The following is a 25,980-nucleotide window of genomic DNA, read 5'->3' on the forward strand; positions in this document are numbered from 1 at the left end:
AATTGTTGAGGTAATCATGGACTGCTGGAATTTCATGGAACTCTATAAGAGACTGGATTGTAATGGAAGCGAGATCCAAAACAAAATTAGAACACCCTGTTTTTAAAATGCAAACAAATGCAGATCAGACTGCAAATTTTTCTGGGGATGATGTAATGATAGGTGTCCCTCTGAGAAAACGGACTGATTTGGTGCTAGCTATTAAGCAATAAAGGAATTCAGAGATTTCTCCCTTTTTTTTGCCTGTTTATTTTTTAATCTGTTGTAAAAAAAAAAAAATCATCTTAATTTGACATTCTTTTTAACCACTGTCCAGTATAATGGATCTCAAAACATTCTGTGGTCAAGTTGAGAATCCCCTGCACCAAGACCTTAACTTGACTTGATAGAATAGTGAACTGATTGAAACAGGTCAAAATATTTTCTTGTCCTATTTTTTTTCTTGGGTCTCTTTATTAGATGCCTTAACATAAATTTTGAAGAGTTTTCTGTGTTGAAGCTAGTTAGGCCATCTAATAATCTGAATGATGTTGGTCTTCTATACCTGGGCTAATACCTGTTCTTACCTAAGATCTGGCTTTAGCTTTGCACGGCTTTATATAGAGGGCAATGTCTTTTTGTAGTTGATTAAAGTTAATATATACCTTTTCTCATATCAAATATATGAATGAAAATTATTAATTACACAGTTGTAGAAAAGCCTAAATTAATCCAAAGTAGTAGATGAAAACTAGAAATTCTTTTTTTTTTTTTTTTTTCATTTTAGGTAAGTTTCTTTCTGATTTTGACTCCGGTATCTTGGGAATATTTGGAAGAGTTAATTGCATAATTGGTTTCTACATTTTCCCAAGAGGTCATATCTAATACTTTCAGAATCTTGTTACAAAAGTTAATTAAAGCATGTCCAGCACATTTTCATTTGCTGTAACACAAGTAAGATTAACAAATTTAAAACATCTACACTACAGTTGAGAAAAAGCATCAATTAGAAACTTGTGATAAAAGCCTTATATTTGGCTACTAAATCACTCATTTAAAGCTGTGGAAAATTAATAACAAAACTTGAAAGTAAAACCAAGTAAACCAAGGAGGTGACATAAATGGAATATGTGTAGAGGAGAAGTGAGAAAGACCACTCGTTTCTAAAGTATGCAGGAATTGCTTACCAATAAGCTTGTGCTGCACCAGAAGGCACTCAGTGCAGCACAACTCACCTTCTCTATGGGAGAAACATTTTAGGCTTCTTGACTTTTAATCATTTAGAGGTGAGGGAGCACTTCTGTGAACTCTTTGCAGGTAATGTAAGAGTTACAGCTGAACCAAAGGAAAGTATGAAAGAAGCACAACAATTTTGGATTAAAATAGTTTGGAAATTTTGTTACAGTGATTGTTATTTTTTAAAGAGAAAGAATGGGAGAAAGTAGAGATAAGAATTAATTTCTTAAAAGAGCAGAAAAACAGAATCTGGCCTTCTAATTTTTTTTTTTTAAAGGGAGTTTAGTAGCTTAGAGAAATTGTTAAGAAGCGACCAGTTGGTAGAAATCTAATTCAGTGTATTCATATAATGAATATATTGATGAAAAAATTATCAATTGATCACACGAAGTCTTCTTAGGCCTTTTCTCATAATATGTCATATGCAGCATTTGTCTTGCATATCATCTCTGTCAGGTTTTTACTTTCATTGGAAAATTGTTTCCCTACCACTTATTTTCATTTTTTATATTTACTGAGCAGAATCTATGGGACTTGCACAGATCAAATAGTGTAACTGTTTTTTTTAATACATCTGAAGCAAGAAGAAGAAACTGCCGAGGCAGTTCAAGGCTTGCACGCACTTGCTGAACAAATGTTGCCAGCAGACAGATCCTTTCATATGTAATTATAATTATGGAAACACAATTAAGGACGGGTAGAGAAGGAGACCTCTGGTGGAGGAAAAATACTGAAGAACAGGTTTGTTACACTGGAAAATTAGGAGATGGAAAGCAATAACACAGGAGTAGCTGGGTATTTTACAAGCCCTAAATATGGCTCATTTCAAAATACAGTTGTAAATCTTAGCTTCCATTAGCATTCCTTGGACTACATTAAGCTTACCCCATTTTTGTTGCTCACTGGAAATAAGGCTGTCAAGATTTCTGATCATGGAAGTCCAGAACAAGTTGAGACATGGAATAAAAAACATGCCTAGGAGAAAAATTTGGTTTAGATAATGTTACTATAAGGCTTTATTATTCTGAGACCCAAATATGAATTCTCTTGAGTTTCTCTGCCAGTATCATATTATTTGCAATTTTTTTTCCTCAAATGCCAGGTCAGGTAGTTTATTACGTGGACAGCTGGCAATTTGATCAGTATGTAGAGATTTGTAACAGAAATGAATGAAAAAGGTTGAAGGCGCCAGAAGAAATGGCAAAACAAGGGCTAAAAGAATGGCCTGAAATAATAACAATAATAGTAACAACAATAATAAGGAACACTGTTCTCAGTGGTCCACTAATTTCAGAATAAAATTTTATATCAAGACAAGAAAACCTGCCCTCTCATAAGATAGCACTTGTCAGCAGACCCTACAGTCTAACAACCAGGGGCATTGTAACAAGGTTGCAGAACATGCCATGTGCTTTTCCTGGTCCTGTTTGCTTACCGGGAAAATTGACATTCAGACAAACAGAAGAAAACACACAATGAACAACAGTCTTGCCTAAAGGGTCTGTTCATAACCTGTCTGCTCATTGTTGCTGACTGAGAACTTCAGGGATGTGATAAGGACTTGATAGCTGGCATCCCTTGTCCTAAGCAATATATAGAAGTGATTCTGGCCAGACTGCTTGGGCACACATATCTTGGAGCTTGTATGTGAGTGTGAATGAATGAAATCTATGAGAGAATAAGTGTGAGTTTATAAGATAAACTTTAGAGATTTCTGTAAATAAATAATGCTAAGTAAAAACTTGCACTTAATGTTGTTACACAAATTTTTCCATGAGGAAAGCAACCTCAACCCAGTAGCAGAAACACAGAAAGAGCAGGCAGTGATTCAAAAATGATGCGTGTCATAACTAAATTTATTATCCAAGTTTTATGGAACATTACCTTTAGAAGCATTAAAGTTTCTAGGAGTACTGAATGATGGTTTGTGGTGAAATTATTGTTAAAATTAATTCACACATAGTCATTTTCATCCTTATACCCAAATGGTCACCACGCTGAGAGTCTTCAATTAAGATCTTCCTAGTTAAGGTACAAATAAAATCAAATTTGCTATTTAACAAAGAAGGAAGGAGCTTTGTGCAGAATGCCTAGTATTTCTAGCTGCATTTCCAGTCTCTGCTACTGCCTCAAAAATATATAGTGTGCATTGCCAGTGTTAGAAAATAGCCTGAGGAAAGAAACATAATTCTTTTGAATGATCACGACAACTGGTGGTTGCAAACAGACTTCCAGTCTGTGACTCTACTTCAGAATTTATTACGGACACTTTATCTGATTAGTAAAGCCAGTGGTGTGTAATTTCTTTGATGGAAATCAGTCTCTAATTGTTGTAAAAGTAACAAAGCTAGATGTTCATGCAGAGCTTTATAAAGAAATGCAAAGGTATATGTAAAAATACCCATTATTCCTAAATGTAACATTTTTACAAGCAAGCATTAGATCTTCTAGGAGCTATTCTGTAACCTTTGCGCATATACTCCACATATTCTCAGGGTGAAGTATGTGGGCCTGTAATTACCCCGATAATTTTAACCTTGCCCAGTAGATACTACTGGATCTGTGCATGCCAACCCGCTGCAGCTGGAGACTGGCCTTCCCTCAGCTCAAGCAGGTTCGCAACTGAGCTGTCAGCTACACCAATTTGGAAACCGCAGCTTTGCTTAAGGCATCACACTTATCTGCACGCCCGTCTACAAACCTGAGAATGCTCTCAGAAACAAACGCAAGATGAGGGATACAGAAAGTAGATACTCCTACAATACAGCACTGGGGTGGTTTTTTCCCCCCTTTCTCCTTGTGTACGAGCGGCCAAAGGAGGCGACGCCGAAGAGGAGCGCGCACAAGATGGCGGGCAAGCTCGCGGCGGGCACGCGGCGCCTGAGGGAGGCGGCTCCGCGAGCGCGGGCCAGTGGCGCTGCTTGACCGTAGGACAGGCCCGGCGTGCTGTGCTGTGTCGGGACCGGGAGGGGGAGTCGTGGAAAGCTCCAAACGGGGTGGAAACTGAAGAAGAGAGGGAAGGTGAGTGAGAGATGGGGTGACAGCTGAGGGGCGCAAGGAGGGGAAGAAATATAAAGCTGAAGGGGGGTGAGGGAACGGGGCCGGGGGTGGCAAGGGGCAGCGGAGCCTAGAAAGGTGGGTTTGCCCCATGGAAGTCGCCATAGCAAAGATGAAGCGGGGGAGGGAAGGGCAGTGCAGGCTTACAGGGGCTGGGAGCTTTCAAATAGTTTTGGAAAAGAAAAAAAAAAAAAAGGCAAAAGGAGGCTCTAAGAAGTGTTTGTCAATAATGCCTCAGAAAAGAGATCCAGGCTTTCTGTCCCTCTTCTGCCAGTTAGCAGCTAGCAATTCAGGGCATCCTCTGAGGAGAAGAGGACTCAGGACCTGGAAAACAAGGGCATGTGGAAACACAGAAGGAGCAAAAATGAGAATTGGGGTGAAATTGCTGAGGTCTTAGGTAAGCCGGAGTAGGTAGCAAGCAGAAAACCATAGTTGTGTGAAGGTGGGGAGGGGAGGGTGTGTATTACACCTCAAACTGGCTTCACACTTCTAAAAAAACTGGCTTCTACTAGTGTTGAGGCTGGGGTGGTGGTAGTACTGCCGTGAGGGAATGAAGAGGTGAGAAAAAGGAATTGTTTGAACAAGGTTAGATCAAGGAGCATGTGGGTGAGTTAATGGGAGCTAGAAGTCCGTGTTGTTGGTGGGCTGAAAATGGAAAGTAAACAGGAGAATCGAGTATTTATGTTAGTTCACATATGGGAGGGAATGATGTTTTAAAAATTACAGGAAGTCTCCATGTGGATCTTATTGAAGACCTTGTTGTGCAAAGGTTGTACGTGTGCCCTGTTACTCTGTGTAGTACTTTGCACCATTTCCTTAGAATGACTTCTGTAGTACTTGAATTTAATTGTGGACCTATAGTAAGATTAAAAATACTGCACCACAGCTTTAGAAGAAAGCATCTGCTACACTGAACTTAAAATTGCAATCCTTTAGTGCCCCATGTGTAAGGTGTTTTTTGATGTCACAATGGTGTTGCATAACATTTCCTTCAGTTGTTTTATAGGCAGCATCACATATAAATTCTTATTACAGGTTCTTTTACTGGTGCATGTAAGGAAAAACGTTTTTTTTTTTAATTTTGTGTCTTAGAAGATGGAATTCTTTATTGAAATACAAGTCTTGTTTAATTGTTGGGTTTTTTTGCGTTTTTTTTACATCTTTATTAGTAATGCCAAGTTTGTTTTGAAAAAAGACTGTTTTCTACAGCTGAACTGTAGTTGCCGCATACAACTGTTCAAACACAACTTTCAGGTTTTGGAATCCTGTGTTTGTAGGTTTGCAGAAGGTGGAGGGCTTTGTGAGGAGACTATTGCAGCAGATTTGCTCTGTTCTGTTACTTTTTTTTCTGAAGTATTCACAAATGGGCAGTGCCAGAAGCAGGCAACTGGGCTGAACTGTCCTTTACTTTGACTTAGCAGTCCTTATGTAACTTTCTAATTTTATTTGTAAATCTAATATAAATGTTTATATACATTTTGAATTTATGTAACTGTCCAGTTTGAGTTAAGTCTAACTAGAACTGGCAAGATAAAGGCCGTTATGGCCATTCACAGTCCTAGTGTTTTACACCATGTAAACTCTAATTTATTTGTTATTCCAAGTGCTGGCTTTAAGGACCTAGTATGAATTAAATCTGTCTGTGAAGTTCAAGTGAAATATATTTTCATTTTTGCTCCTTGAGCCCTAGTTTCAAGGGGAAATACACTGCACTGAATGAATTTTTTAAAGTCTTGCTATTTGGTGTGGGAATAATGCCTTGTGTATGAGAATATGTTATTGTACTGTGATGAGGAACTGAGGTGGAAATTGTGGCCAAACAAACAGTGAAAAATGTCTGCTAGTGTTTGTGAACTGCTTGGTTGGAGATTTTGGAGAGATGTAGAAAATCTTTGTTTTGGCAGACTTAAGTCAACTGGGATTGGAGTAACTGTGGTTTTGGAAACAAGAGAAAGTCCTACTCATGTATCGGCATTTTAGGTTTAGGAAGAAACTTGTGAGCATGCTTTTTCTTTGTGTTTTTTTTTTTTTCTCTTTTGAAGAAAAACGAAGAAGATGCAATGTCAAAGCTATGGTGCTACATAGACTATAGTAAAAAATGTGTTTTGTAATGTATAATGAAATTGGAAATGAGACGCCCAATGCCTTAGGTTAAAATAATGTGAATGGTTATGCTTACCAATTTAAGCCACAGTCTTTTTTATTTCTTAATTTACACCACCAGATGGCAATCTAACATAAACTTTTGATCATTGCTGAAAGGATGAGTTTTGATAATCTGTTCTGAGATACTGTCCTTTCCTCATTTTGAATTAAGTAGTGTTGAAGTTGCTTGGAAGGTCACTGAATTAGGCCTTAAAAGCAGTACTGATACTATGCTATGGATTCTATAACACTATAATACACTGTATTCTTTTTGCATTAATGAAGAATTGCATCAAAGATTGTGTCTTTGTTCTAAAAACAAAATAAAACTTTGTGCTATATAACAAAGTATTGCCATAGGATATGCGTAAAGCCCAATAAAAGTAATTTTTGAAAGGACAGGAAAAATGCAGATGAAGTTGGGAAATATGTGTAAATTAATAAAGCCATTCTCTCTTTTAAAGTTCTGAAACTAGTTATCTTTTGATGAAGGTTTTCCTCAACTTCACTTAGATCCTACGTTTTTCACTGTAAATTGTAGCTTAATTCCTCTAGAATAAATTAAAATAAACCAATAAAAAAAAAAACCCAAACCGAACTATAACTTGTTAAGTGCAAATTGACAGTAGTTTTCTCTTCTGTGAATGGAGTGTTAACTTGTACTAAGGGCCTAGTGTTTGTGAACTGGACAAGTAATTGACTGTCTTAATGTGTGGGCTGAAAATAGCCAACATAACAAATTTGAATACTTTTGTGAAGTTTTTTGCCGAGGAAACAATATGTTTATTTTAATGGCTTTTTAAAAACTGTATTTATACATATTTTTATACAGAAGTGAAGCATAAAGAATGCAGAGATATGTCGGTCTTTTAAGCGGCATCTAAATTTTAGCACTTGGGCCTGTAATTGTTAGTGGAGAATACCATTTTGACTCCTCACCCAATAAATGCTTAGGTAACTGATACTTCCTGTGGTTTTGAAAATGCCAGTATGCATGTAATTACCATTACAGGTTTTGTAAATACCTTCTATTAGGTATTTGATCCCTCTTTGGTGATCTAAGTCAATATTCAGAAAGATAAAATACACAAAACAAAAAGTGGTTTAGATTCAGATATTCCTTTCTTACAGCAGGATGATTGTTTAGTTCCTTTTGTAAAATTCGTGTTACTATTTTCTTGCCAGACTACTGCCACTATAAAAATTCAGAGTTATCGTTTGGCGGCAGCAGCAGTGAAGCCTGCCAAAAGGTAACCTAGGGTCAGGTACTCATGTAAAGAGTCAGTCAGCCTGTATCCTCTAGTAAGAGGGAAGAGCTTATCTTGGAGAATAACCAGGCAACATGTTTGTGCTGAAAACAGGAAGGAAGTTTTACGTAAATTTGTTTTGTAGACAAGTTCTTTTGATAGCTTTAAAATACCATAGATTCCATCCAGCATGTATTCATCAGAAAAAGTGCTAAATTATAGATTTACAACTGACTGGCATGAATAGGATATCATAAAATACACAGTGGTCCGAATTCAGATTATTTGACCTCTGTGACTTTCATAGTGGGATGCTGCACCTCACAATTATCTCCAGTAAAGCGGAGTCACTGTATACATACACACTGTGTGCAATATGTGATCATTTTGGATTGATTTACTGCAGTGACCTGATGTCATTTTCTTTCAGTCATAGTGTCATGAAATTATTAAAAAAAAAAAAAAAAAAAAAGATGGAAAAGATTTTTCAAGACAACTTAGTGTTAAAAAATTAGAAATGCAATTTATACTTCATGTAAATGAGACTTCTGGTGAAGTGCAGTTCCGTAAATGGCCAAATCTCAATCTTGGATCAACAGGGAGGTCCTAGAAAAAAATTAGCTATGTCTTGAGAAAATGTACAATTCATTATGCTGTAGCAGCTGAATGTGTTTCTCATTAAACATATAGGCATAATACCAAGCAGAACAAAACTCTCAGGAATAGAAGTGCTATGAAATGGTTTTGCAGTTCACTTGACAGTTTTAAAAAGCAGAAATCTAACCAAAATATTTTGCTTACTGGGGCAGGAAATTGTTTTCCAAAACAGTGCACAGGCTATTTTGTGAAGTTGAGTATCAGGCAAAGAAAAACAGAGGGAATTGCAAAGAGAAAAACCTGCTGGTGAAATTTGACATGAGTCAGAATTTTGGATGTCTTATATGATCTCTGTTACAATGCTAGAGGTATTACTGATATTCCTTTTTCTGTATGCTTTGTCTTTTGTTTAAAAATGCAAAGTGAGATCCTGACATGTTGATCATGTTGATGTCTGTATAAAAAAAATTATAAAATTGGCAACCTCCATAGCTGCCTCATTAGAAGTTGCAGACATAGGTATCTATAACTATTTATTTTAACCGATGTAAATATAATATTTTACTCAAGAAATTTCTCAAAGTTTCATTCATTTTGGTGGAATATTTCAATATATGAGGAAAGCACTTGAAAAGTTACCTTTTTTTTTCTCCTTTACATTTGATTCAGAGGGATTCATCTCAGCTCTGCAGGTTCAGAACATACTACCTGGAAATCTTACTGCAGTAACTGAAATAAAACTTGATCAGCAGATGTACTGTATGACATTGATTTCTATTTTTGAAGGAAATAGAGCATTGTACGTGTTATGAGTCTTACAACTTGTGCTTATTTTCTCAGATTTTTGGGTATTTACCATTTATAATCTTTTGAAGTAAAGTAGTATGCCTGAAAGGTTGTTTGATATAAAACATCACAGAAAAGTTCTCCTTACATGTGTAGATTTTGCCATACAATACATGTATCAAATCCATTCTAAACACAAAGGTATGGAAAACCAGATCAGTAGGCCTGGTCTGGTTTTCAGTATAAACACTGAGTGGATGCTTTGACTTTAGGCAAGTTTTTGCCACTCCTCTGACTTTTTTTCTGGAATAACTATATTCCATAAGGAACATTTGTTCAAAGATAAACACAAAACTGAATGTTCAGAGCACCAACCAAATAAGTTTTCTGGAACTTCAGAGAAATATTTTTCTCCTACATTGCCTTTGTCTTGCACAAAGCTATCTTTTTCTTGCTCACAACAACCAATAAAAACTACAGAATGGGGGAAGGGGAGTGGACAGACTGGCAGGGCCAGCCAATATGACTGTCAGCTAGAGGCTTCTGAGTTGCTTTTGACCTGAAATTGCCTGTTGCTGAGTAATGGGATTGTCATTATTTTTTGGACAGAGTTTCTCAGGGTGGTAAGAGGGAGTGAAATAAAACATTTTTCAAAGCACTGTGCCCTGCAAGGAGAGAAACTATTGGGCATCACACTGTTTGGCTTGTGTCTATGTTTACTTTAATTAGTGAAAAATTAGAATACCATTATTTGGGGGGTGAGGGAGGGGGTGGGAAGGGGCAGTGTGCATTGGGTTCCATGTCCAGAGGATATAAACTTATTAGTTTGTGGACATAGAGAATCTAGTTTCAGTTTTCACTGTGCTATACCTGTCCTTGTGACCCCAAGAAAGTTATTCTTGCCTTACCTTCATGTCTGTTTTTCTCATTAGTGAAACAAAAACATGCTTTTACTTCAAAAAAGACTGTATACGTATTGTACTCACAATATGTGAGGGTATGTATAGATGTAAAAATGGACAGCACAGTTTGGGTAATGCTTCTCAGGGGTGGGATGTATGGGTAGGCTGTGGTTGCAACCTTACCACAAAATGCCAGATCATATAGTGAACTGGCTAGAGCCTCCTCGGTGCTCTCTTCTTTCCTTGTGTCCTTTCTGTTTTCCTCCCTTCACTTAAGTAAATGTCGTTCTAGAGTTGATGTATGTTTTTTCCTTGGTCATTTGCTAATATTGAAGTAATAACTAGGAATTTTCATTAATTAATTTTTTTTTCATTATTTAACTAGAATTTAAAATTATTTTAAGTTTTATTTTAATATAACTGTGGTTTATAGGTTTTGAAGTAAACTTGTACCATCCTCTATACATATTCAGGTGCAGTTCTGAGAAGGTACAAATAAAAACCTTGCAGTCCTTAGGATATATGTATAAATGCCATTTAGAAGGGTAGCACAAATAACTATACATAGTAGGTTCAGATCATTAAGTCATCTTGAAAACCAGATTTGCAGCTGCTTATGCAGAGAAGCAAGAAACGGAAGTTATTGTAAGCAAGCTGAAAATACCTGCTGTCAAAATCAGCTTGTCCTATTATTTCATTTACATCCCTCTGCTGCACAAATCAGTAGGTTCGAGTTGCTGAATTTGATACATTTCAGTGCAAAATTGGGTACCCTGATCTGTGAAAATGGAAGCGCAAGCTCTGCTTTCATTAACACTTCACCATTATTGCTGTTTTGACCAGACAGTATCTGGGGGAAAAAAAATCAACACCTAGTGATGCATATAGTGCTTCCCGCAATACCTTAACAGTAGGGGGGTTTTGCGTCTAGGGTAGAGAGAAAAGGAAAAGAATTGCTTGCTATGAGCTGGAGAAGCAGCGCAGTTGGCTCTGGCAGTGAGGGGGTTGACTGACAGTCTGCAGTGCAGTGGAGTTAGCTGAGCTCCCTATATGGCTGTGGATTAGCTATATGCTAATACTGATAGGAGAAGAGGAGCTGTACCAGCGCAGTGAGCTGACGGTGGAGGCGATCAGAGTCTCAGCAGAGCTGACTCCTCAAGAGCCATGGCTGAAGGGGGTGAAGGAGGGGAAGATGAAATACAGTTCCTACGAACTGTAAGTATCTGCTTTTTATAGGTCATGTAGTACATGATTTCATGTCTATTCCTTTTCTGTTGTATTAAAAATAAAGTGTTATTTCTGTGCTGGGCTTTGCCAAATGGGAGAATTGATTTAGTCAGTGGGAAAAAATAAAGCAAGAATATGAGCTTTAATAGCATCAGGCAGTCTCAGTGTGTTCTTCCTTGAATCGGCTCAATAGCCAGTTTGGTATAAGGAGACCTATTTCCGCTGTAATCCCCTGTGTTTGAAGCGTCCTCGTCAACTTTGTACTTGGGTTTCTAAATGTAGCATGCCAAATATCTGACCTCTGAAACTTCTGTCTAGGTTAGATTTCACTGACATTAACAGAAGCTTTGCAAATAGGAGAGCCTTAAAATGATGAATAAACCAAGCAAGCCCTTGATGACCTCTTCTGATAAACATGCACACAGAAGCACACTTGTGTGTAGGGAATACCAACAGATGTTTAAGGCAGGGCTCTGCAAATGTTTGGGGTCTTTCCCCTGCTTAAAAGAAGCTTATTTTAAAAGGAGATAAGGATTTATTTGGGAAGGGGTGTTAATTAGTGAAATAGCCCTCACTTAGTGTAATTTTCTATAAAGAGACCTCACACCATTCTTTCCTAAAGCTTTACACAAATCTAGTTTGATAACCAATTTGGGCTTTTAAACAAGTAGTGTTCATGCATTAATTTTTGGGAAGAGGCTGAGATCCTTTTCATGTGTCATCCTGTGTCTCATTATTTTTACCATGCATGACTAAGAATGTGTTGTTGTGTAACTGGCATGAAAAAAATGCTGTTGATGTGTGTATTCCCTCCACTTTCCATACTATCTTTACTTTGCATTTGTTACAAATAATGTTCCAGAAACAGTCTCCTCTAGAGTTGATACAACTTTAAAAGGAAAAGTCTCTAAAATAAAACATGCTAAGTGCCCAAAGTAGGAAATTACAAGGTTGATTTCTGGGAGGCTGGGAATATTTATTTCTGGGAATTAAAGGATGGAGGGTGATGATGGCTGCTGCTGCTTATGTAAATTGTTTAGGTGTGATGAAGTGTCATTAGCACTTTTAAGCCTGGGAGAACTTCATGGCGGGGAGGGAAATGGATAATCACAATAATTAGCCTTTTCAATGTCCCTTCCCAACACTCCACTTCTTAGAGGTATCTCTATTACATAGTTTAGTAGATTACTCAGCCTTTAGGAGAAGGTGCTTTTATCAGAAACCAGACCTTTAAATGAATGTCCTTCATCCTTTCACTTTCTAAGATGTTGCCTTGACTCAACAGTCTTCCTCAGTGATGAAGTGAGAAGCTTTGCCTATTCATAGTCAGGCTGTGTGTGCTACATGAGATGGCAATTTCTGCTGCTGTGACCCATTCTCAGGCTAGTAGAACTCTCTTCCAGTTCTTTTCAATAGGTAAAATAAAGCACCAAAATAGAGATGGGGCAAAAAACTGGAAATGGCAAAAGTGAGACTATGCATAAGTGTTCCTTTTACTTGGTGTTAGGAGATCTTTTATAGGGGAAAAAATGGACTAGATTTCTGTCTCGAAAGCCCCAACTTCTCCTTGCTGTAACAATCATATCAGTTGCTGCTTCTTCTCCATTATAACTTCCTTCACCTTCATGGAGAAGGGATCAATTGTTGTTTTGAAATATACTGAGAAGGGAACCATTTATTAGGTACTGAGTGCTACAGTGATGTAAGCCTTCAGTACTTATTATTTATAGCTTTTATTGCTGCCTAAACACTGTTTGTACCTATGAACATGAAGTACAGTAGCCCTTTAGAGCTCTTCCAGTAAAACTGTTGGTCAGTCAGGATCTTCTCCAGATCAAAATGTTTTCTCAGAATTTGGATTGCTAGTGAATGTTTCCCAGGCTTATGTAGCTGAATCTTCCTTTGAAATTGTTGATCTCGGTATTCTTATATTTGAGCCTGTAGACAGAAGTGCTGTAGGAGGTTTTAGGCTCTCAAAGGTAACTCTTTCTTGGTGACTTAGAAAATAAAATTAGATATCTTTTGATCTAAAAATATCCTACAGTATTTTTTTGAAAGAGCAAGAGAATTAACTCTTAAAAGTCTAGTAAAATTAATCTTTGCTTCCTTAAAGGGAAGCTTTCCCTTTGTCCCCCATTTTTTGTTGGATACGTGGTTTTGTTTTTTTTCTTCCCGATCTAAATTATTGTATAGCTTTGTGTGTCATGCGCTCTGCACATGTAGAAGGGCTAGAAGCTCAGTAATGCATAAAAATGCATGATACCTGTATTTGTTTCTAGGGATCAACAGACTTGTAGGCATATTTATAAACTTTGATGGAAAGCTTTTCACTATCACTTTCCATTCCAAGACATTACTCATACTTGATTAATTTGGCAGCAATGTGAATGACAAAGACCTTAAGAAAAAATCCCAGAGAGGAGAGGAAAAGAACATTTTCATTGTTATCAGTGTTGTAGTAGTAGTATGTCTTCAGTACTCGTTTCAAGTAAGTCCCAGTTCTTGTGTGAAGTCTTTGTGTGCAATGATAGCGTTTAAAGGATGGTGTTACTAATACAGTCTAATTTCCTTTTTTAATTTTTCCCTGACTTGTAAGTTCATTATGAATATAAATAAATACATAAATACGCACAGATTTTTCTTAACATTGCTACCTTGCTGCTGTGTCTTTGTTATGAAATATTTGATGTTCTGTTTCTGTAATAATGCTTGGAATCGTTTCACTAGTTTTCTAGTTGATGGCTTTCATCTATATCTGAGCCTGGATATTCAGTGTATGCATGCCCACCTGCGTGTTGTGTATGTGAGGGAGAAGCAAAGCCCTTGTTACATGTGTGTAATATGCAATACTGCTGTCTCTTAATTTCCTGCCTTAGTAATGTTTGTTCTTTAGATGACTTCCCCCTATTGTTTGTTTGTTACCCCTTCCTAAGGTATGAATACATGAGAAATTAATGAAGTTAACATTTATGCAGCATTAGGTGAGAACATATATGTTAACCTGTGCTGTTTTGAGATAACATGCAGATGGGTATAGAGGGAACCCTGTTGCCCTTGGCAATGTGAATGAGTGAGTATAAAGCATTCTCATTTGAGCCTTTCCTAGCTACTGGGACATAACTACTGTGGAAAATTGACAAAGTCCTCTCTTCTCTGGAGATTATTCCCAAGTTCTCTGTCATTCCCACTGCTACCAAATTAATCAAATATGAGGTGATGCCTGGGAGCAGATAGCTTTTGTCTTCCTCCATCAGAAATAGCTATACTCATTTGCTAACAGAGAGCACGTTTGGAGAAGGGAAAAGAAAAAGTCACACCCCTGCCCAATGCATAGGAGCAGTTTAAATGTACTTGCAATGAAGCATGTCAAAGTTCTTTGCCATCTTAGAGTCCAAATTATGATGGTAACAGTAGTTAATAGGTGTATTGCTTTGTTATTTTTCCTGAAATTCATCACATTAATGGAAAGCATTTCGACTTATTTTAATACAAATTAATCTTTTTTTTTTGAGATGGCTCATAACACATTAGTCAACAAAGTTTTGCTTTGTTTTCCATAGATCTGAACAAGTGTGTGTGTTGATGCGTATGGGTATTAGTGTGTGTATGCCTTTGTGCATGTTTCTGTGTATGCCTGACTCTTTCTGCAACTGACTACAAATTCATTTCTCTGAGTGACAAAGGCCTTAACAATTGATTCTTCTTTGACTTTTGCTCCTTTAACAGCTTGTCTCAATGACCTAATTTTAAGTGTTCTGATAAACCTCTCCAATCACTATCTAAAAATTTACAGGTAGGAGTGGGAAATTGTTTTCTGTCATAGACTGAGTGTGGTTACCTGTTATACTTAAACAGCGAAGTACTGTTGTTACAAAGACCTAAAACAGAATATTTGGATTTCCTTCAAGATCCAGTCCATTTACACAATGACTTTACAGATATTTTTTTCAGGTATGTTTTTGTTCATTTGTGTGTTAAATTGCTGCTCAGAGTCAAGACAGTTGGGTGACTCATACACGTGTATATGTGGATTCACTTTTGCTTGAAAATAAGCTCTTTTACTGTTCAGATGTTAGAGGTGAGATGGGAAATTAACTGTTTTACAATATGAACTGTTAAGTATAGTATGAATTATATTTTCTTTTTTTTTCAATCATTTTCACTGTTGCCAAATGGAAATATAAAAGTGATTATATCATGTCTTTTTTTATTATTTTAGGAGTTGTACTAAAGCACTTAAGTTTACCAAGGATTAGTGTGACATAAACACAGTTCTTCTTTAGATGTTTTTAATACATGATGTTTTGGCAAATCTGTGTCCCTAATGGTGTATCCCTAGTAACATGACAAAGAATGTGTGACGTGGAAACAGTAAAATAATTTTTCCTTAGTAGTCCAACTCAATATCTAATAGTTACGCTATGCTGATATTCTGTAGCACAGATCTCCGTGGCTTGATTCAGTAAAGTACAAATATTTGCTATATAGTGCTCACCAGATAAACACTTGCAAACAAATATATCAGGCACATGTCAGGCAATAATGGAAGATATTTCTAGGGAAAAGTTTTTAGCAGTGGCTAATTAAAAAGTGTGAAAACATGGAAACTGTTCTCAGTGAGTTGTGTATGAGATTATGTAAAAGCAATACAGAAATTTATGTGTAGTAGAAGTCACAAAGGCTAAGGAACGCCTTAAGACCAAATAAGTGGAATTTTCCTGAAGCCCCTTTTAAGGGAGCTGGCGCAGGTTCTGCATGCTTCTTGAACAGCTGAGCGTGTTCTGTGGTATTGTTTTAAAATTAATTAGGACATTTTGTCTGTTGTCACTGAAATGTACTGCAATTCATGATACAGCAGTTGTCCACTAGCCAGTCAGTTCCTTTTAGGAAAAAGGTAAAAAGAAAGGAGAATAACGTTATATAAAACTTGAGTTGCTTATGAGAACTTGCGTGTGTCAGGAGCTAAAGGGATTTTTGAATTAAATGTTTATGTATCTATGTATCTTTATGCATTCAGTCTGCCCCTTTTGATCCTTCTGCCACAACTTTTAACAATTGTATAGCAGTCCATATTTCGAAGTCTTCTAAGAAGAAGAACGAAAATTGTACAACAGATAAAACAGACAAAAAAGCCACCATATCTTTTCTACTCCATTTTAAAAAAAGTCAGAAAATGTCAGATAGATTTCTTTTTGCTGCTTAAACTTCAGGCTGTCACAAGTGTAGCTAGTTGCAGTCACTCTTCTTGCTTTATTATCCTTCAGTTTCTACCATGGAAATCCTACTTAATTTTATGAATTTAAGTTTCTGACTTAAGTTTCTTAGCACTTGTAGCATCCTTCTTTGTAAATAATGTTGTTCTGTTTATTTTCACCCATTAAATTGCCACTTTTACTCCCTGCTTGTCTTTTCAACTTTGTGAATAGGTTTGCCCAGTTTGTCACTATAAGCAAAAGATAGCTTATGCTTATTCTTTGTGTAGGACTATTTCCTGGCTGAAGGTCTGGGTAATATTATAAGATAGATTGAGAATATGACAAATTTTCCAGTGAATCACATGCTGTAGTACACTGTGAGTGTTTATTTTTGATAAAATAAAGATCTTCTGCAATTAATTACAACCTCTTTTCAAGGCAGAATTTTAAGCAAATGCTCTACCATGCTATAAACACAACAGTGATGTCTTCAGACTGTATAGCGTGTCTAGTTTTTAGCTCTGGATGCACTGGAGTAGTGGCTTGATACCTATATCAGAGTTATTCGATTCATGTGTAACAATTTCTCTTTTGGAGTGAAATCATCTCATTTAAGTGGGTGTTTCAGGCTTCTAGTAAGGAACAGTTCTTTGGGAAAATTGTGCCATGTTTAGATAAAAAGGGAAACACTTGAGTAGTTCGGTATGTTTAATGTAATGGAAGTTGTTTTGAAGTTTAGTTAATGGTTGGAATTTTATGTCTGCTGCTGAGGAAAAGAGGGGTAAGTGATATAGCCACAACTGCATTATGATTTCATAGAACTTCACATGATTTGTCTTGATATACTTGGGTCTTTCTCATTCTCTGAGTTAGGATCTTGAGCTGTTCCCAGCTTGTGGTGTAAATGCATAACAAGTGAAACATTCATGCCACCAAAAGCTTGCAATTAAACTAAGAGGAAAGATAACAGAGGAAGGGGGAAAGAGAGGCAGTGAAATGATATCCATCATGTTGTTAGGTAGTAATTTTTACATTCTAGTTACAGAAGCAATTATAAAGTAGTTTTACTGGTGTCATGAGGGAAAAACACCACTTTATTAAATATATTGGGAAAAATGCATTTGCTAGGTGGTAGTGTATTGAAAGACTTTATCAGGTAAAGGGGGGCAGAAAGGAGGAAAGGCAAAGAGAGTTTTTGCAGGTATAACAGGTGGGCAATGAACTTGCATCATGATTAGTCAGAGATGAAGGCTGATTTCTCTCTATCAAATTGAAGGTAGTAGAGACTGAGACACACTTCTAAAGGTTCGGTTGTTACGGGCTGCTCTTGGAGATGGTACGTTGTTTGGTCTATTTCCCTGATACCCTTGTTACATTTTTTTTTTTTTAGTATGGATCTGTAGAATAGACTGTAAACCTAGTTTTTCCTACAAGGATGCAGTAATGTTCAGAGATGTGTTGAACAACATTGCATGTTGTATTATATGTAATGATAGTTCATGTATGCATGATACATGTATGTATACATATGTCATATGATATATATGGGATACATACATATATATAGTATATATGTAATTGTATGTAATTAGTTGCGCTTCTGCAAGCTCCTTCATATTGGCCCAGTCTACAGCAGTTAAAAACAAAGCAACAAGTATCATGCTTTACTACCGTTTTCTTTCTACGGCTTAAATTAAAAAAATTGCTATTTCAAAAAGGAATCAGTGCATGTATTACAATATCATAAATACAGTGTATTGTTACAAAATAATCACAAAATTGAATATAGTCACAATTGACTGAACTGCTCAGATAGATCTAACTAACTTGTCAGTTTCTTTTCCTTTTTTTCTTTTTCATTTTTTTTTGGGAAGGATATCAGTGTCAATGCTGGTCTGCTGAAATAACATCAAACTTATTACAATCAAGCAAAACTCTTCAATCTCACCTTAGAATGTTAGGTTTTGATAGGATTTGTGACAGTGCAATAATCCTAAATTAATACTCCAAACATATCTTTCCCTATTTCCCCCTGGCCCCACTTGTGGCTATTGTGGGGAATTGTCTTCTGCTCAAGCTCTGCTTTTTTGCTATCTGAAGGGGCATTAGTATCTTTGGTAATAAACAGTGCGTTTGCTAGCAATGTTCCCATGTTTTCATAGAATTCAGCAAGTGGGTTGCCTGATCGCTGTGCCTTTTTTCTAATCCCCTGCCATGCTAACTGGGTATGATTCATATTGAAATCCAGCTGTGAATATTGCTTCTTTCTCAGTTCCCATGGCAGTGCTGTGACCACACAGTCAAATGCTGGCAGGTGCATTAGATACAGATTCCAAAAATAAAAGCAGAGTTGCGGGCAGGGAGGAGAAGAAAAATAAATTTGGCATGCAGTTATTTAGAATATATTTAATTCAATCACAGGACACTAAAGTCATGTATTTCTTGAGTTCATTCATGAAACACATATTTTCCCAAATGGCACATAATAACAGTGCAGATAGATAATAAGCGTAGACCTCTATAGGCAGTAAAATTATCATCTCAATTTAAGAAAACAATTGCTGACATAAACACGCTTTAGAAGATTCAGAAAGAGAAGATGAGGCATTAATTTATGCCTCAATGAATGTTTTGGTTTATTTGCTCAATGTAGAAATTTTAAATGTAACATTCTGTCTTTAATATCATTAAAAAGTCACCAGACCATTTCTTAGTAGGAAATGTAGTGGGGTTTGTGCTGGAAGATTTAAAATAGTGTACCAGACATTAGTTAACAAGAGTGTATGTTGTTGTAATAGCAGAAGATGTTTTCCTCTTAAATACTTAATTTTCTTGGGTAACTTTTGGAAACTTGTTTTCTGAAAATTACAGTAACGTTCTGAAGCACAAGTGGCAAATATGTGACATCCAAATATGATATCCCTCCATTTAGAGTGCGTGTAAAGTAGTTCAAGATTGGGATATGCATAGGAATTATAAAAACCTACAGGAAAATTGATTTTTTTTTTTTCCACACCTGGATCTGCTTTTGGTAGTATCTCACCTGCATACGTACATGTGTTTGTCAGCCATTGCACACCTCCTGTCAGTCAACTCTCAGTCTTAACAGATGTGCTTCAGCTGTAAATAGGAGCTGATGGCCAGTCTGTTGATCAGGTAACCTCTCTTTTCCAGTTCCCTCTTCTGGCACATCATGTCTATGGTGAGGAGTGGCAGCTTCAGTCAATAGACGCAATGGGAGAGACAACAGCAACATAAGGTGAAAGATTCAGTAGTAACATCAGGTTTGTTCCTTCTATTGGGCTTTTATCCAAATAAGCAAGTGCTAGTTCCTCAGTAGGATGAGTAGTCAGCACACGCCTGAGCTGGTTTTAGCCCACAGCAAACATCTCTCTCAATCTTGAGCATTTCAGCTACTTCAGCACTCAACCAGGTTCTTCAATACCTTGTACCAGAAAACCAACTTCCCTCGACCCATTTGCAACAACTTGAATTCTCTCCAATAAATATAATACAAAAGAACTGCTACTTAAATAAAATCCTTTACAAATTACTTGTACAAACAATAGAACTTCGACTTGGAGACTTTAAACAGCTGTTTAGCAGCAGATGCAGAACTAATTTAAAACACTGAAGATTTAACATGCTTTCAAATTGCGTCAGCAGTACCATGTACAAACAGGAGTACAAGGATCATCAAGCATAGAATATATACTAAAATGCCCCAGATGATTCAATAAAATGCTTAAGGCCAAATGATTTCCATCTCTCAAGACTCCCTCTGAAGTTCATTGACTGCACTGTCTCATCATTTCTGTATATGGAAAATGCCCAGAAGACCTATACACCTGGTACATATTAAAGATACACCACGTCAGTCGTTTGTAGAATTCAGAAGCTGTTTGATATGTATAGAAATGTTGATACAGCCAGTGCACAGTCAGTTGCCATTTTGATAAAAAAAAATAAAAAAACATTAAACCCCCCAAAGCTGTCTGTATTACATGCCAAGGTAGTAGCATAACCTTCTTCTAAAATGCATATACATTTTTGTTGCACTTTCCAAAAGATCAAAATCAGTAGGCTTTATAGCTCCTGTGTAGCCAAAGCTGGGAAAGGTAGACTTCAGACTTTGGAAGACCTCAGTCTGATCCTATATGTCATGCCTTCATTTGTTCTTACCAGCTAACCTTTTTGTGAAAAACATTCACAGAACAAAGGATTCTTTGCTGCATACGTCTTGACCATCACAGGAAAAAATGCTAATAGGGACTGATAAAGTTTGATTTCCAGATCAGTCACTATCTGTGGGAAGTAAATAGCGATTGTATTAATAATATGGGCCAAACCTTCATTTAAAACTTTGTGGTTTTTCCTTTATTATATGTGCTATTTACATACATTAGAATTAATAAGGAGTGAGGTTTTTAAAATGCATAGAACAATGTTATCTTTCTGATTTGCAGACCCTAGACCTTTACTGTAATAGTTGTGAGTTGCTGTAGACTGAATTTAAGACATCATACTTGCTTTCTTAGTAAGATTTTACAGATCTCTTGGAAGTAGTCCTGCCTAAATAATGTGGAATTCAGCCTTCATTATCTTCATTTATTTCAGTTACTTTGAATGGCTGAATCACCCAGGTGTTTAAACTGGGATGTTAGTTGCATTTTTTTATTTTAACACATTAGAACAAAAAATATGAGTTTAAAGCTTTCGAAAATATCAAGAGCTTTTTCTACTTACTATACTGGATCTTAGGTGACTGTCTTATGTAATATGAAAATGGACCCATCTTTAACATAACTGTCCCATGAGTGGGTAAAATAGTTGTGTACTTGAATGCTGAGTAGTACCACAATACTAATGCTTAAACAAAACCATGATTCTAATGGATAAGTATTCTCACTGGAATCAGTAATCATTTATGATTATTATAAAAGTTCCAATTAAACCTCATTAAACTGAAATCTGGCAGTTTTAGTGAACTTTCTGCTGTTAACAACCCTTTAAAAAAAATCTATCAATCAATGTAAATCTCTTTCATGAGTCAATGGGAATGCTGATTATTCATGTTTGCTTTAGGTGTTTGGTTTTATTCATGATTTATTTATTGTGTGTATAGTGGTTTTGCTCAGGGTATCCATAAAAATTTTAAAATTGCTTCCATAAAATAGAAATAAGATAACATTTTGTATCTTGTACAGACGCAAAATCTTTCCACCTTTACAATTAAGTGACATTGCATCTCATATTGTACCAGGTAACGTGAATGTAGAATATTTGGATTATAGAATTACCTTTGAATTTGTATCAAACCCATAATTTTTTTTCCCCCTTATGTTTTTCTTTATATTAATAAAGAAGTTGTATTTTTTTTTTGTATAATAATGGTGTTGATGTATTTCTTATAGTGTTCAAAACTTTCTTTTTAATACTTTGATTTTTATAAAGATGGAAAAAATGTTTCCTTTGTACATACATAATGATATCAACTATATTAGCACTTACAAAAAAAAGCTTCAGTAATAGAAGCTTGTTAATATAAATTTGTGCTTTAAAAGAGAAGGAAAATTCAGCAGCTACTATAGGACCTTTTTTCCACCCTTATGGTTGTGAAGCAACGATTTTATCCAGTGCTGAAATGACAAACTTACTGACCAAAGTTTGTTTTGTAGAGGTGAATAGAATGGTGTTACTGGAGAAGGGTATAGGATGTGGTGTTAAATTCTTCACCAGTGATGTGAACGTTCTCCCATTGTTACTTCAGTTTAATGTGTGAAATAGTAAGAGCTTAGTATATCAAATTTGGCTTGATGAAGAACTGCTTTGCTTTACTCAGGCAAATCCGCCTGAGTTTCAGAGTTGTTTCAGTCATGCAGTTATGCACCTGATATCCTTTATGTACAAAATTAACTGTGCTGTATGGTATGCTTGTATGATTGTGACAGTTAAGAGCAGCGTAAGAGCAGCAGAGAGCTAGACATAAACAAATGGTGAGGTCTAAAAGAAGTGACGAGTGGTGTTTCCCAGGGGTCAGTACTGGGTCCAGTCCTCTTCAATATATTCAATGACCTGGATGAGGGGATAGAGTGTACCTTCAGCAAGTTTGCTGATGGCACAAAGCTGGGAGGGGTGGCTGACACACCGGAACGCTGTGCTGCCATACAGAGAGACCTGGACAGGTTGGAGATTTGGGCAGACAGGAACCTTATGAAATTCAACAAGGAAAAGTGTAGGGTGCTGCACCTGGGGAGGAATAACCCCATGCACCAGTACAGGTTGGGGGCTGACCTGCTGGAGAGCAGCTCTGTGGAAAGAGACGTGGGAGTCCTGGTGGCCAACAGGATGACCATGAGCCAGCAATGTGCCCTTGTGGCCAAAAAGGCCAATGGCATCCTGGGGTGCATCAAGAAGAGTGTGGCAAGCAGATCAAGGGAGGTCATCCTCCCCCTCTACTCTGCCTTGGTGAGGCCGCACCTGGAGTACTGTGTCCAGTTTTGGGCTCCCTGGTTCAAGAGGGACAGGGAACTGCTGGAAAGGGTGCAGCAAAGGGCTACCAACATGATTAGGGGATTGGAACACCTCTCTCATGAAGAAAGGCTGAGGGATTTGGGTCTCTTCAGTCTGGAAAAAAGATGACTGAGGGGAGGATCTTGTCAACACTTATAAATACTTAAGGGGTGGATGTCAGGAGGATGGGGTCAGGCTCTTTTCAGTGGTGCCCGGGGACAGGACAATAGGTAACGGGCACAAACTTGAGCATAGGAAGTTCCACCTAAACATGAGGAGGAACTTTTTTACTTTGAGCGTGGCAGAGCACGGGAACAGGCTGCCTAGAGAGGTGGTGGAATCTCCAACTCTGGAGACATTCAAAACGCACCTGGACGCGTTCCTGTGCAGCCTGCGCTAGGTGACCCTGCTGTGGCAGGGGGGTTGGACTAGATGATCTCCAGAGGTCCCTTCCAACCCTATGATTCTATGATATGTCATTTGTTGTAAACGTTATTTAAACAATGAAAGATTGTTCTGCCAACATAGAACACATTCTAATCACTAAGTTGTTACACAATAATGAGTTTCCTCAAGAAGGAAGAAAGTAGGTTATCACCTGCGTTTAAATTTTTCACTTAATAAAAATACATTGAGAATGTTAAATAATTTACTTTATTAAGGAAGAGAATTTTATCAGAAGAGAAAATGTTTTTCTTACTCACGCTTTTGCTCATTTTTGCTTTTAAATGCCACACTTTGATGACTCGTTGTGAATGCCCTGGCTAGCCTAACTGCAGATAAGTTACAGAAGCTGTCGTTAATGACCTTTTGCTGCTAACCAGAGTATAGTTCCTATTTCTTGTCATACCTCTGCACAAGCAATAAACTGTAAAGTTGTATGCACTGGTGCCTTGTTATTGAAAAAAAGCCAACTTCGAGAGAAGCTGAATAAGGAAGTACAGACTCTCCATGATTAATTTGAAATTCAGGAAGCTTGATGGTATGGAAGATTCTAGATTCATTCTGAGCATGTAAAGCTGAATAAGGAAGTACAGACTCTCCATGATTAATTTGAAATTCAGGAAGCTTGATGGTATGGAAGATTCTAGATTCATTCTGAGCATGTAACTTTTCATTGCGTGGTAGAAGTTTGTTTTTGTTAGACTTATCCATTTTTATTTGCCAGGGACCTTCCCAAGTCAGCTTCTCTAAAGGCTGACCTTAGGCTTAAATAACATCATTGACTAAATAAGGGCCTGTATATAAGGCTTAACTTGCCAATTAGAGTGGTAACATGACCTTTCGTACCCTTGCCAATAAGAAGACCATTTAGAATCATAAATCACAACGCTCCAAAGGGTGAAATGCGTTCACACAACATAGAAAGTGGGGGGCAAAATCTTCAAGGGAAAAAAATGGTGGCCAAAAGATGATAGTGGTGATATTCTGTTATAGGTAATCTGTGACATCAGTAGAATATTTCTAGTGCTGTTTAGAAAGTTAAACACGTAATTGCATATCTCTATCATGTGTTCATCCAATCTAACTTTATCCTAATCCATTTACTACTTTTATCTTTCACATCTTTGTTTCTTTTCTTTGTTTATCTAAAGAAACCAACAGCGACAGTAAGAACAGAAGTCGATAATAACGTGGGAGTTGATGGAAGATTATCCTGACCTCAGGCTACTTCTAGGCAACATCAGTTAACAATATCCAGCCTCTTCATTTTTGCTTATCCCTTAAATCTCCAGCAGCCATTGCTGTAGGGGAACACCCTATCAGCTAGCTGTGTGATTTAGCTATCTCAGAACACCAGATTCAGATACCAACTTCTGAGTACTGTGTTTTCTCTTCCTATTATTTCTTGAGCCAGGTGTTTTCATAATAAACTGGAGCTTGCAGTTACAATAGAAGTCACTGAGCTATTCCTCTCAAGTGGAGCTGCAGAGGACAGAGACAAAGACACAGTTATTATTTACCGGGAAGTAGGTATATTGTATAAACATGGCAAAAGTAGTGAGCTTTTAGCAGGCTGAGTTAGTCCCCATCAGACCATGTCAGTGTCCAGCTACTGTTTTCTTTGGTGATTGAGGGGGCATCTCAAGGGTAACTTCTGTCTCCCCTGTTCAAGGAGAGATTTATGTAGTCAGGGTTCTTGGCACACACGATCCTTGTTTGATTCCTTTAAATGGTTGTGGGTTCTGTGCTTTTTCATACTGATCAGATGCAAAGTTAGAGGTTTGATTGTAGGATAACTGTGCATTGACCATGTAAGCATTTTTGGGGGATACACTAGGTGAAGAGTTACAGTGTTTGCAGAAATGTTGCCTTAGACAATGTTGGTCAGTGTGCTGCTGTCCTAAAATAGTGGACTGAAGCAATGGCGACACCTGCTTCTTCCCAAGTATTTCTTCTCCTGTTACAATATTATATATGTATAGCAATTGCTCTTCACTCTGGTTACTTTCTGTCTAGTACATGCATAGTTTGCATGGCTCTTTCTGTCTAGTACATGCATAGTTTGCGTGGCTCTTGTGACTACTAGCTGTGGGTGAATCACTGGCTGCAGGCCTTGGCTTCAGGTATTTGCAAGTCAGTGTAGTATTCCCATGTAGAACTTGGTAAAATGTTACAGCTACTGGTAAGGGTCAGTCCTTGGTCGTTACCTGTGGTGAAAGTGTACTGCTGCTAAACAGTAATTAGTTGGAAGGCAAATGTGCTAAACGTGAAAGCTTGCAGATTCAAAAAGTGAGATCTAGTGCATGTGTCAAACAGCCAAAACCAAGCAGAAATTTAATTTCTCTCTTTATATAAAGACTTGCTTGTGAAACAATGATTCAATATTAAACAAGTAGAACAACCACTCTTCATGTTACACTGAGCAGTAGTAATTTCAGTCCAGTAATCTAATGATGGCTAAACTTGAGAGAATTATCTGAAACCATCTCAAGTGAACCATGATTAAAACCTGGGTTTTAGCCTAATTAATGCTCTGAAGGACTTTTATTAGTGTTTCCAGCTATTCTTCTTCAAGCTGTGGTGTTAATGTAAGTAAGCAAAAATAATGTGTAGACCCTGTGATAGAATACAAATATATAGACTTGTCAAGCA

At 37.1% G+C, this 25,980-nt stretch overlaps 1 protein-coding gene across 1 annotated transcript in view; it reads left to right on the forward strand.

The window, feature by feature from the left end:
• Positions 1-11,033: 11,033 nt before the first annotated feature.
• The window catches only part of RYR3 (ryanodine receptor 3), a 233,033-nt gene continuing 218,086 nt past the window's right edge, over positions 11,034-25,980 (forward strand). Inside the window, exon 1 of the mRNA XM_063334430.1 lies at positions 11,034-11,164. Coding sequence (XP_063190500.1) covers positions 11,114-11,164 — 51 coding nt within the window. The 5' untranslated portion in view covers positions 11,034-11,113. The remainder of the gene's footprint in view (positions 11,165-25,980) is intronic.

Source organism: Chroicocephalus ridibundus, chromosome 4 (genome assembly GCF_963924245.1).
Source record: "Chroicocephalus ridibundus chromosome 4, bChrRid1.1, whole genome shotgun sequence".
NCBI classification, from domain to species: domain Eukaryota; kingdom Metazoa; phylum Chordata; class Aves; order Charadriiformes; family Laridae; genus Chroicocephalus; species Chroicocephalus ridibundus.